The sequence below is a fragment of the Mytilus galloprovincialis genome, chromosome 1 (assembly GCF_965363235.1).
Source record: "Mytilus galloprovincialis chromosome 1, xbMytGall1.hap1.1, whole genome shotgun sequence".
Taxonomy (NCBI): domain Eukaryota; kingdom Metazoa; phylum Mollusca; class Bivalvia; order Mytilida; family Mytilidae; genus Mytilus; species Mytilus galloprovincialis.
Genome location: NC_134838.1, coordinates 16,914,425 through 16,928,736, shown reverse-complemented (window position 1 = coordinate 16,928,736; position 14,312 = coordinate 16,914,425). Strand labels below are relative to the sequence as shown.

The following is a 14,312-nucleotide window of genomic DNA, read 5'->3' as shown; positions in this document are numbered from 1 at the left end:
TTGTCGATGTATTCGCTCTGTGTTTCCTGTCCAATAATCAAAGCAAAATTAACCAATTTTCATTGATTTTTCACAAATAGAAATGAGTATGGTTTGTGACGTCATCAGTAGAATGCAGAAAAATTTTCATCAAAAAGGCTCATTTCCTATCTAGTTAATGTATTAACTATGATTCATTGTGATTTTGGTCAATAAATCGTAATTTGAAATTTAAGGTAAAAAAGAGGGCCATTTAAGGGCCTTATCGAACCTACTCCTTTGATTCATCAAGAACCTAAATATTATTTTTTGATCGACTTGAATATTGCACAGGTTTGTTTCTTTGTTATTTTTGGAAACGTTCTTTATTAAGAACCACATTGATTTCATTACAAAAAAATACCGAGGAAGGAGTTTAGTTCATCAAAAATGCAAATTCCTTTATTGACAACATTTTATAGCATGGAAATATTCAAACTAGCAGTTATGTGGGTTACTAGATACGACTTGGTGGCTTATTTTTGTAACGATATAACGTGAATTTATTGATTGGTTTTGCTTAGCACTCAATTGCAATAATAACATAGATAAAAGAAGATGCGGTATGAGTGATAATGAGACAAGTCATCATCCAAGTCACAATTTGTAAAAGTTAACAATTATAGATCAAAGTACGGCTTCAACGCGGAGCCTTGACTACACCAACAATCAAGCTATAAAAGGTCCCAAAAATGACTAAAATGAAACCACTCAAACAGGAAAACCAATGCAACTAATCTATATAAAATAGAGAAACACCTATGAACCACATCAACAAACGACAACCACTGAACATCATGTTACATGCATATTTAGGACGAAACAGTTTATCAATTAATCCTTTAGGTATGGTTTGCTAAATGGTTTTTAAAATGATTTAGGTCGGAAATTTCTATTGCAACTGGAAAACAATGCACGTTGCACATGGGACTTAACTCTGTCGTGACAGAAACAACATTAGGACCAATCAAAAAGTAAAATCACAAAAATACTGAACTCAGAGGAAAATCAATTCGGAAAGTCCATAATCACATGGCAAAATCAAATAACAAAACGCATCAAAAACGAATGGACAAGAACTGTCATATTTCTGACTTGGTACAGGCATTTTCAAATGTAGAAAATGGTGGATTGAACCTGGTTTTATAGCTAGCTAAACCTCTCACTTGTATGACCGTCGTATCACATTGCATTATATTGTCACCGATGCTTGAACAAAACAAACAGACACAATAGTTAAAAATTTCAAAAATAGGGGTACAGCAGTCAACATTGTGTTATCATCTTAATCACTATAAAAACAACAAATGTAACGAAGAAGCACACATCAAATTAACATCCTCATTTTTATTATATTATACGATTTTATTTGTCTATGTAAAATGCACCCATCAAGGAAGGAGGGTTCTGAGTACTAGTGTAAAATTGCGCGTTTGAAATTCTCATAGGTAGACATGAAATAAATTTGTCGTTCAAAGTATGACGGGATGTATAAATACAGTCACGCAAAATAGATATAACAAAAACTGACTAAACAGTATAAAGTAATAATAAATAAAATAATAGTGTGGTTCAAAGTATGACGGGATACATAAGTACAGAGTCACGTCAAATGTATATCACAAAAAAAGTGGGTTAACAGTAAAAGTACTATTAATAAATAAAATAATTTTGTCATTCAAAGTATGACAAGATTAAATAAAAAATAAATAAATAGCAAAACAAAAACATGAAAAACAATTAAAAATATTTTCTTTTGCCCTAAATTAAAAAAAAAGACATTTAAAATTCCGATTTTTGAGGAAACAAAAAGTATTTGATAATACGCAATTGAACAAAAATGCAATTCTGTTAACAAAAAAAGCGCTTCATACTAAAAATGTGCGCACGGTCAACGCTTTTACAACCCTATGACGTTACAAAAAGAAGCATTCAATTCTTAAACACAAAACATGTACATGTTATTTCTGTTAACAGAATTGCATTTGTTTAATTTAGAAAGGGACACGAATTGACATTTCTAAATTAAAGTCATATGAAACAAGTGAGGGGTGAAAAATAATGTCTATCAAATTCTTAAACCAATGCATGTATATATCTTAAACTAAGTCCTCTGTGCACGAATTTGTCATTTTTTAAGCAAATATATCGTTTAATCGTCAATTTTTTTTTCTCTCTGTCTGTTATGATTTTAACAAATATGACTGCTCATTAAATGCCGTGTTTTGAAGCCGAAGTTTACCGATTGTCACCTTATAGTAAACAAATAACAAAAAGCATAGGTATTGAGCACGTGTTTAACATGTACAATCAGATAATTGTTTATTTTTAAAAATGACAGATCAATGCGTATTGCGATCACCGGATTTTTACGAGGAGGGTTACGCTCAGGTCACTATGCATACAGAAATTATGTCAGCCCAGGAAGCAATTAAAAATAAGAAAACTTCTTCTAAATGTGGATAAATTAAAGAATTTTCCTCAGAAAAAAGTATATGTACATAAGTTGTATAATGAAAACTATCTGTTTAGTTATAAAAAACATATGCATATTTTTTTTTTAATTTGAGGTGTCTTATGACTTCAAACCAGTTTGACATTTATATTTTATTAAAAAAAACTAAATATTGATTGCCCACTGTGGAGGTTTTTTATTGTGTGGTTTACTTTTAAGGTGTCCTGATAAGCAAAATGGAATATTTTTGATAATGTAAAACTAGTTTAACCTGCGCCTGTACCAAAGTCATGGCTATCTGGACAATTTGTTGTTAGAGGTTGTGTTACTCTGTGTTTACATCCATGTGTTACGAGTAGTCACTTGCTGGTAGCTTGTGTGGTCTTTTGTGCTGTCCGTGTTTTGGACATTTTCTGTTTTCCTATTCATGCATTATTAGTTTCATTTTTTTTAGTAATTATATAATATATTATTTCCTACAAACATACCGGTCTGTGAATAAAAAAAAATAGCTATTTTTCTTCATGTATTGAAACTAACCTGTAAAAAAATAGGCCCAATGATTGTTCACTACTTGAAACTGTCCGACAATTGTGATTAACTGGTAGCGAAAAGCTTCTTATATCTTTTGGTATATTTACTATTGCCTCTATAACCACATTGATACTATCCTTAAGTATATCCTCTAGATATGTTTGTTCACTGATAGTCACAGCCAAAGCTCCAGTGGGATAATACTTTAACAAAGCTCTTTTGCGTGTAAACACTTTATCCGTCAAGAACCAGGAAATACTAGAATTCATCACATAATTTGTACATCTAAATATCACCTTTGCTAATTCAGGTTTTGTATGTAAAACAACGATTTTGCGTTCGTTCCTGAATATTTTTGCTATTAAATTGCATATATTGGTACAAGTCCAACTCGAAGAAATAAAATAAACAGTAATGTTCCATTTCTTTTCACTAGAAAGTAATTTGATCTCACTATAAAATCCATCGGAAATATATTCTTTTTCAATTAAAAGCACGAATTTGAACCAGAAATTTGCCGAGAAAAATTTTGATACTCCTCTGGCTATCTGTGAAATGGTGGGTTCCATTTGTAATTGTAGACTATTACTAACCTGAAATTATAGAATAATAATGAATAAAATTTATTCTAGTTCAAATAGGCAAGGTTATCAATTGATGAAGACAGATGTATATATATATGTAATTTTGATTTTCATGTGTTTACCTAACTTAATATAAATTTAGAAGATGTTGTATTATAGCCTTTCATATAACTATCCAACAGTCGAAACGACACAGAATTTAGTAATCAAACGTTATAACAAAACGTATATAGTCAGCTTTAAAAAGCTCCGAAAAGAAAATGAGTAACAATAGTTTAAAAAAAAAATAAACATCGATTCTCGGAGACAAAAAATAATAACAGTCTGCAACAAACGACAACCGTAGCAAAGGCTTCAGAAGTCCGCATATTCTTAGTTTTACTATAATAAATGAGTTCATTGAAAAATGTGTATTGTGGGGTTCTTGTTCTTTTTCTCTCTGGATAATTGGAGGAAAGGAGACTGTGTATTGTGGGGTTCTTGTTTTTTCTCTCTGGATAATTGGAGGAAAGGAGACTGTGTATTGTGGAGTTCTTGTTTTTTTTCTCTCTGGATAATTGGAGGAACAACAATAAATGTACATGAGACAAAATTGTCTTGATAAATTATACAAATATTGTACCAAGCAATGAACGGAAAACAAATATGTAATTCAGCAACAAACAACAACCACTGAATTACAGGCTCCTGGCTTTTGAAAGGCACATACATACATAATGTCGATGGAAAAGGGGAGGAGGTAAATATGTTAGCCGTATCCCAACCCTCCTCTAACCTGTGACATAGATTTAACAGTACAACATAAGATCGAACTATAAAAATCAGTTGTAAAAAGACTTAACCCGTCAGAAGGACACACATACAAATACATCTAGCAAAAACAGAGTGGACGTTGCTGGGTACTGACTTTTTGTTATTTTTGTGAATTATATATTAAAACGTCATGGGACGAAAGTCTACTCGATAGTTACACATGATGATGTGTTGAGATAAATTGTAATATGTTCACAGTCTACGTTCATGTAATATGTTCACAGTCTACGTTCATGTAATATGTTCACAGTCTACGTTCATGTAATATGTTCACAGTCTACGTTCAAATCATACAAATGCTCAAGTTTTATTGCCTGAAAGACGAATTATTTGATCAATTAACAAAATAACTGTATGAAAACAACCCTCATTTATAGAATTATAGGCTCCACCTTCCTTTAAATCAATACTTATTTTTAAATCATGCTTACAGTTAAATTTTAAAACATCACAAATTTTCTAACTTGAAAAGTTAGTTATAGAAATATAACAATAAATTATTATCCTAGCATAATAAAAGTTTAACAATTATTGAAATTTAATCAATATTTAGCGAGTTAATATCTACAGAGACATATACGTAATACATAATAAGGTATATATGTTTCTGATATCTACTATTAAATCTATATCTTCATCATACATATTTCGCATTATGACTTAATTTCACTAGACAATGTCCACCGAACTTATGTGTTTTCAGAATTCAAATGTCAGTAACTTACATAAATATTTTTAATTCCAAGATCTGTAAAAATTAGAACTGAATGCTGTGTTTTTAAAAATTACTACGAAATGAAAAAAACAAGCGTTACAACAAAAATTCTTTCAATTGTATAATGTTGTTTGTGCATCATCTTGTCCAATTTCTACAGTTATATAAATATCTTATATAAGTAAAATGTCTTGCTTTTGTACAAAATGTCTTGTACAATCAATCATCTCGCGGTTTTTTAATTTCGAAAACGTTTAATTTATTGCTTCCAATTACATCGCTTGATTTTTATTTATAAGCATCTAATATTTAATGAAAGAAACGTGTATCCCGCATAAATATCATACCTAGTGGATACCGGACACTCTCTTGGAATTGAGTGTAAATAATAACTTATATTTCGTTATCCGACAGATTGTCATTTCTGATATCAAACCTATTATATAATGGCTGAATACAGGAAGGCTGAGTAGACTAAGAAGCGCCATGAAAGTCAGTGGCGTCTATTAATCTATAACGAGATCATAAACATGAAATTTTTACTAATTCTAAACCAAGCGTCGTCATTGTTGGGTGTTATGGTTTTTAAAACAATCATAAAACTTTTAGTAGAGAAATGAATTGTTTATTGTCGCAAATGAATCGTCAACAATAACTATATTGTTCTCGCATCCATATGTTGTTGTCTTTTTGGGAAGAATGCATTTTAGTTACTATGGTTATGTCTTTCAATAAGCATGCTTTTTATGACCTTGTTTAGGACGGTATGTTACCTTAATGTTTTTTCTAATAGAATTAATGTGTATCCATCCATAAGTAACATAACCATCTTAGAATCCAAGAATATTCGCAACACTTAATCAAAGAGTTAACTTTAATGAGAAAAAAAAACTTATAGAATTTTCACGTCCAATTCGGAAGCGTAGAAAAAAACAAAACAAAATCAAAAAGACAATATATTTGAACTTGATATAAGAGGACCTGATTTCCGTAACCATATAAACATGGCAATAGCTTTATCGAATCTTAAACTTCTACCTGTTCAGCAGCACCCGAATTTTTATTTTAGATCGTATTGCAACTCTGAAATTTTCTGTAAAGTTTTTCTTGTTTCAAATTTGATCATGGCGTGCCTGTTGTTCCTCTGCAAATGGTTTCTGGTTGCTCCCCTGATAATGTCATTTTTTCTCTAATGAAAGAACCTATTCATGCGTTTGCCCGTTTAAGTTATTATTCTGAGGCGTAGTTATTTTTGTTACCATTAAATTCTTATCAAAATAATCAGAAATGACTTTATCGATTGTGACATTTGGCATGAGTATGGATTCGAATGGCTGGTGCATGAATGGCAATAGACACTAATCCTGTCGCAACATCCGGTTTCGTTCCTACGAGAGTTCGTTCCTACGAGAGTTCGTTCCTACGAGAGTTTGCGCCGTTCCTTCATTTTTTGTTTGTTTCCTTGATTTGCATCTTTTTCATTGATTACTGAGATTAACTGATTTGAACATTAGTAAAACACACTGTTCACTCAAATTTCATAGCAGAGGATAAATTATTCAGTTTGATATTAAAGATGACCTTATCAATATCGTTGATTTAACTTCAGATTACAATATTGAAATTAGAAATAAGATTTTGCCCATCAAAATGATGTCTCAGAAGACATATTGATAAAATAATACTTTGAATATCAATAAATCACAAATAACAGATTCATCGTTTGTTCATTAATATTACATTACGCAGTAATACCTTGTAATTTTCACAGCAATTGTATGGAATACATTTATTCCAATTTTGTCAAATAACATCTTTAAATAGCCTTAAAACAACATAAATTTATCATTTAATCATAACAGTGAAAGTTTATCTATGAAAATTATATCTTTAGTAATGTATTTAGTTTGTCAGTTTTGTATGCAATTCTTCTTCAAGTTCTATCAACTAACCGGTGTAAATAAATGCAGTTACATTTAGAATTACAAGATTTTCTACATAAATGCCACATTGAAATCAATGTATACATATAAAGTCATTTCAACAATATTGTCTATCATTAACTCGAGCTAAAATTGTCAATTTTTTTCTTCAGATTTGCAGTAATAATATAACGTCTGAAACAGAGATTCTACACTAAAATGGAAGTTCAATAAAAAGTTTTGGAACATTTTATAGTTTTCAGGAATCGTTTTGAAATATTTCAAAAACTGTAATCCAACCCAAAACAACGGTTACGTGTGAATTGAAATTAAAATCCCGAGTAACAGCAAATATCAAGCTTTAAATATAACTCAATTGCAGAACATTTCTTTCGTTACCATAGAAAGTATAATTACTATGAGGTTTGAGGGTCAATATACCATGCATGGACATTAATTCCATTGGATGTTGGATGTGTACTGATAGTTATTTAGTCTTAGATGCATGGTAATTTGTATTAGTTGTTATTGGCTTTGAACTAGCTGTCGGTAACTGCGATTACTCGCAGATCTGTATTTTGCATCTTTTTTGTTTGTTTTGAGTATGTAAAAATACCCTGCTACGTCACGTCTATGTTATGTTATGTTATATGATTTTGTTTTGGTTATCAAACCTATATTGTTTTCTCTATTTTACAAGCTAGCAGTTGTTGTAGTTGATGAGATTGTTCAATTTTCAGTTTTCTTTGGACATATTTTCATATGCCTGAATATGAGAGGAATGAGACTAAAGCAAGTTAATCATAACGTCATTTCTAACATTGCTAGATGACGGTATATCTGTGGAATCCCATTAGACGCATGCATACAAATTATAAAGTGCGATTTTCATTTGCAACGTTGCATGTCAGTCCATCTGTCACTATTTTACTGATAAGGGTCATCAAAGATATCACAAAAAATGGCACATGCTATTTGATTGAGAGCATTGAATGGGTTTTCAACCATATAAGAGAGATTAATAAGACCCTTTATGTTTAAAAAAAAAATCCTTTAGAAATCAATATATTCAAATACCTTAAATAGATTTACACGTCACGGTTAGATTAAATGAGAATTTAGGTTTTTGATGAATTCCTGTTTCACAGTGTTTATTGTTTGCTGGATTGTTGGTCGTCATTTCATCGTCTTTTGTTTGCTAGCCTTGATTTCGTCGGCCTCTCTGCGGCTAGTCACTTATAAGTTTTGATTTTCCCATTGGTATCTTTATTCTTTCTTTAAGACCCAAATCGTGTTAACATGAGTCAAAATATTAAAATCCATTACTGATTGTCCATCCCAGTACTGTTTATGACATACGGATAAATGTGCAGATCTTGCAGTAGTCATTAAGTGTCTAGACCATTCTAATGGATCATTTACATAACATTCTGGTACTTTATGTTTGACAACAATACTCATCTATCAACGGTTCATATAGAACTGAATTAAAATGACTTATTTGTTATAGGATTGCACTAGAAAACAGATTTTTAAATTAGTATATATACTGTTGCCATTGTGTGATTCCTACAAGTGTTGTTATACATACAGAAACAAATTGATTGGTTCCACTGGTTCGATGATAAGCCACAAATGATCAACCTTGATACAATTGATACTCCAGAAACTTACAATCGTTTCATTTCCTGATTAATATAGGTTCACTGAAAACCAAATTATTTTTTCCATAATTTTTTTTACGTGAAGGCTTTCCTATCCCAATTCACTGTGAATTTATTTTAGCAATTTTCGCAACTTGAATATATATTTCTCGTGTTAAGCTATGATTCTTTACCCGGCTTTGACTATATTTTTTGTCCTATGGGTTTCATAACATTTCATCTTTTAAGAAAAGTTTTAGATTTTCAAATATTAAGAACTCATTGTGGAGCATAGTGCGCCTCTGGCGCAATAACATTGGTACTGCTACTTCTACTAATGGGTCGATATCGCTGATCATTGCCTGTTAATCACCGTGCGTATCAGTGCTGTCATGAAAATACGCTCATTACCACTGACATTTCATGTTTTAAAATTTAAAAAATCATTTAAAGTTAAAGAATTAATCTTTCTCCTCCAAAGCTCCGATGCCTTGCCTTTGACTATACTTTGTGTACTTTCTCCTCCCAAGCTCCGATGCCTTGCCTTTGACTATACTTTGTGTACCTTCTCCTCCAAAGCTCCGATGCCTTGCCTTTGACTATACTTTGTGTACTTTTTTAGTTTTCAGCTCTCAAGTTTTTAAACAAGTTTAAGATTTTCAAATATTTTGTCATAAAATATCAATATAAAGACAAGTATAATATTGTCAACATGCGCAGTGGTGTATTAAAAGTAGTACCATTAAATTATCAGATGCAGCATCATATGAACAAATTTATATTAAATAACCGAGAAGTGTATGATATATTCTGGTTCACGTCATCCCTTCCCTTTTTTTAAATTTTGGACTTTGTTTATTATACAGTTTGTGGTTTTCGTTCAACAAGAAATATTTCGAAATGAAAGATTATCGACAAAAACTAGAAATTAGATTAACACTGTGTGGATGTTTTACATAAAAAAGACATCCTTCGTAATCTGTGGGAATATAATAAAACTATCGGAAATTTTATTCATACAATTCTAATAAAGAGTTTAATGGATTTGCTGAATTTGAAAGATTTTATTTTCACATTAGATTACATTCGTTGCATGTTTGATTCTAATTAAAACACATTGCACAAAAGCTAGGAATAAAAGAGAAAATTAAACGGTGGATAATAATTTGCACAGTTTTTGCACGTATTGAAAAACAGAAAAAAAAAATGTATTGCATGCAATTGTATTTACATTAATTAGGAATCCAAAGGCAAGCGATGAATCTATAAAGAAGATGTAATTGAGAATGTGTTGATAATTTCCCAATATTGAGGAATACATACATAATTTCCGAGATATGTCAAGCAACAAAGAAACAGTCGCACAATGCAGAACATTGAAATTGCTCTGGTTTAATTTTTCAATGCAATGAAAATAGAGAAACGCCTCAACAAACCACCAGAAGATAGAAGTCATTGTATAACTACGTTAAATTCGAGTTGAAACAATTAACGACAACAGTATTTTAGAGATTGGAAGATACCACAGGCTTTCATCTACACATATGTCAAACTAATATTTCAGACCGACTTCAGCCTAGCCTATTCTAGAAATGAGCAATGATATGACGTAATGTTTAATTATTTCTAATGACCTAAAACATTCGAAGGTTTCCAACATTTACTCATTGTCAGTTTTGAAACTTAAATATGCTGTTTCATGGTGCTACGTATACATGGCAACTCATAACAGAAAATTTCTACTTTTCAGAATAGATTCTAACTTATTCTCTAAAATCCAGACGCAGATACTTCTGGAATGTAGCTTAATTACAATGGAAAGTACCCAATGAGAAAATTGAAATCATACCTTTTGGTGTAAACTTAATTCTTAATCGAAACTAAATTCAATATATCAATGTTGGTCAATATATGAATATGTCAAATTTAATGAGATGGCTGCAATTATTTTATGAAAACTTGAATTATTCAATGAGAGCACTTGACAACATATAAATAGTGGAACATACAGTTAGATTGAAAGGATAATACGGGTATTACCATGTTTTCATTCATTGGGAAAAGCCTGCTTTGTATGATTAAGAAAAGAAATCGCTGGGAAGAAAGAAAAAACCTTAAGCTCTGGTTCCCATAATTGTGTCTCCTATGTGTGTGTTTGTGTGTGAGTTATTTTTTCGAACAATCTTTTACTAAGTGTTCAGAGTTCAGATGTCTAGCATTGTAGACAAGAAGGACACTGTAGAATATATAACATCATTACATAATATTTTGTACTCAAAGACCAACTTTAATCAGTTGCTAGCTAAAGGGAATATAGAAAAAACAGTGATAGGACAAATGATCAAGATAGACACTTGCTAAGGAAATGAGGTATTGTCCAAAGTTCCTAAAATTGAAAACAAATCAAAGCCTTAATGAACAAATAATAATTTCCATGTAGTCAAGTTTAATAAGAATCAAAATCGCTGAAAAGGATGTTTATCATTTGAGGAAATATCTACGATCATTTGATAAGAACACACTTAACTTAAATGATCGACTTATTCGTGATTACGATCGTAAATAGAGGCAGATGAAGTTTACCTTCTAAATTCGTAAATACATCCCCCCAAAAATAAATGAATGAGTTGCAAAAACTTTAAATATAGCAACAGGGTACGCGCCTCTTACTAAGCATGCGAATATAGAAAATTTCGACAGAGAATAAGTTACAATCAGCAATATGAATATCAGACAATATATTTGGTGTCTTGATATGTCAGGCTGTATAAACATGTTATGAGACACACTCATCGTTTTAGCCAACAATTCGTGTCGACAACCTTATACGACGTGGTCGTATGTCCTCATAACTCCGCTTCTACATGAAATATCTATGTATAATGTAAATGCAATTTAATATATATGAAACGTTGTTGAAATAGATACTTATCACTTGTAATTTTAGTCTTTGTAAAACATCGAGGATCTCGACCTTGACTTTTGCAGTAATGAGACAATATTTACCCTTCTATTTGAAAAATGACTCTGACAAAATCGATTCCACTTTAGTAAGAGAAGTGTTGCCTTTATTAGATTAATTTAAGAAAATACGGCTTGCAACAGAACACATAGATATAATATTTACATTATACATCAGATCAAATATACATCACTGTTCTTTGAATTTATATGCCCCTAGCAGACTACATAGACGTTGTTCAATCTTATTTATATGAAATCCTGACGACAAATACCATAAACTATGTTGATGTTTTAATATTATTGTGACTACAGACACAATTAAAAATAAACGTATATGACCGTATCTTTGTTGACGTTAAAAGTTCAGTAAATACTAGATGGATGGTAGGTTTGGACAATAATTTGTTTACAGAAAAAATATCTTGGTCATAGATGAAATCAAACTGAATCAAATGAATGTTATCAGCAGGTTAGATGTTGTATTAATTCTTTTATATTAAATAACCATTTGGTGTTTAAGAGGGACAATATTCAAAATAAGGGAAATAATAATGAAAGAAAGTAAGTCTGCGTAACCGAAGAAGATCGAACAGTTTTATATAAAAATAAATCAGAAATATGTTTATTTCATGGCTCTGTGGTATCCTTAGAATTGTTTTTAACCATGCATACGTCTATATAGTTATATATATTTTTTCAACTACTGAAAAAACCCTGATGACCTTTAATAAAAACAATATAGTTAAAGAGCTATTCACTCTCAGCAGTCAGCACGTCGGTATTGAACTATCACTGACATGATCATAATTATTAATCAGCTGTTTACCCAACTCTGTTTTTTCAAAATATCTAGAATTTTTTACCCAAAATATATATTACTTTTAAATAAAAATGTATACTAGTCAAGAAAAGAAACGATACACAAGTTTAAACTCCAATTTATCATAGAATGTAAAAAAATAGGAAACACTGTAAAATAGCCAATGAAAAGCATTCATTTACAAAGCAAATGCATATGTTTAAAAGAATCTGAGCTATTTGGAAAATTAGAAAATATTGAGTTATTGAACAAAGGGTTCAAATTTCGGCACTTAATTTCGTAAATGAGAATTAATTATTCAAAAATCTGCAAAGGCCGTCAAAATTTTAACCGGACCATGTTTAAGTATAAATTTTGAGTTCTCTAATTTATGTGATATTTTCACATTTCCTGACCGGTGTGAGAAAAATATTTCTCCTCACTAATGAAAAATCTGTTCTTAGCAAATGATTAGTTGAAATTTGATTATGATGTCAAAATGTTTTGTTTACCTCTGAATTTTCCTATTGTTACGTAATGGAAAAAGGCGACCATGTCTGATGACGTCGTATATAAAGAACACAAGTTTCTAAAAATCTTTGAAAAAGAAGGATAAAAATCATCAGATAACAGATTCCTACACTATAACTCGTGTATTACGATATTTCTCCACTCTCGACAGTTTAATTTTAATTATTTAAAGAGCTCGAATAATAAAATTTAACTTTCTGGAGTGGAGAAATATCGTAATACACTTGTTGCAGTGTAGGAATCTATATTTCTAATATCGATTTTTGAACTTTTTAGTTAAAAAATACGATATTTGAAATAACAAAAATTTTTAAAAAATCGCGTTTTTCCCGTAATTCCTTGGTTGTTATAAGAAAATAACACTCTGTAAAAATTAGGCCAATTGGGCAATTATTTAACTTAGTACAATGTATTCAATTTCATTATATTTGGAAAATACATTGCCTTGTATCGTTTCTTTTGTTTACTAGTATATTTGGTAAAACCTTTCTAAATATTATGTCCCCATGCTTTTCTACTTCTTACTTTTTCAGCCTTTTCTTAACATTTTTTATTCAAATGTCACTGATGAATCTTTTGTAAACGAAAATCTCCTATATGATAATTTTATTACCTAAAGAATTTGAATTGAAAAATAAATATCTAGTAAAGTATCTTATATGTACGTGGGGCAAATATCTTACGTTATTGAACTCAAGGTAACAAGTGGTCAAGTTAAAGTCGTCCCGATTGAAAGATTAATGGACGCGATCGAGATGGTTTACAGTAATCTATGTCAAAGATTACCACGGATATGCTCCAATCATCGAAACCACAAATGCATCCTTTTTTCCTCTGTTATGATATCATCTTACATTGAGTTCGGTATTTTTGTGATTTTTCTTTTTACCAATAAATTTTCTTTAAAATATTTCTTTTTTCATTTCGTTAACAGAGAATACAAAATTCCATTATTCAACTAAAATTCAAATTATAAGTTGTCAAGACGAATGACCCCGAGACACATTTTCAGCATGATCAATAAAATACGATTTTACTTTGATAGTGGAACATGTTGATCAAAGCCAACATGATCGCTGATCTATAAAGAAACGGAAGTTCCAGCTGCTTCTACATGTCATTTACATTTAATCAATTACGTAAAACTTCCATGCTGCTTTCGTGGTGATTTTATAATAGTATTGGTTTTCATATTGTCTTATGCTACAACTCTCTTTCATAGATCAATTGTCAGAGTTGTCATTAATCTCATGTTGCAGTTTAAGTTCTGACTGATGCTTGACAGCAGCTTTAATTCAGAGTACCACTCTTTTCACTCAATTTTGCTTGAAGGA

The 14,312-nt window shown here is 30.8% G+C and overlaps 1 protein-coding gene across 1 annotated transcript in view; it reads right to left on the bottom strand.

Annotated features, from left to right (window-relative positions):
- Positions 1 to 14,312, bottom strand: part of LOC143061973 (glutamate receptor ionotropic, NMDA 3A-like) — a 72,063-nt gene that overhangs the window by 37,907 nt on the left and 19,844 nt on the right. Inside the window, exon 2 of the mRNA XM_076233832.1 lies at positions 3,014 to 3,600. Coding sequence (XP_076089947.1) covers positions 3,014 to 3,600 — 587 coding nt within the window. The remainder of the gene's footprint in view (positions 1 to 3,013; positions 3,601 to 14,312) is intronic.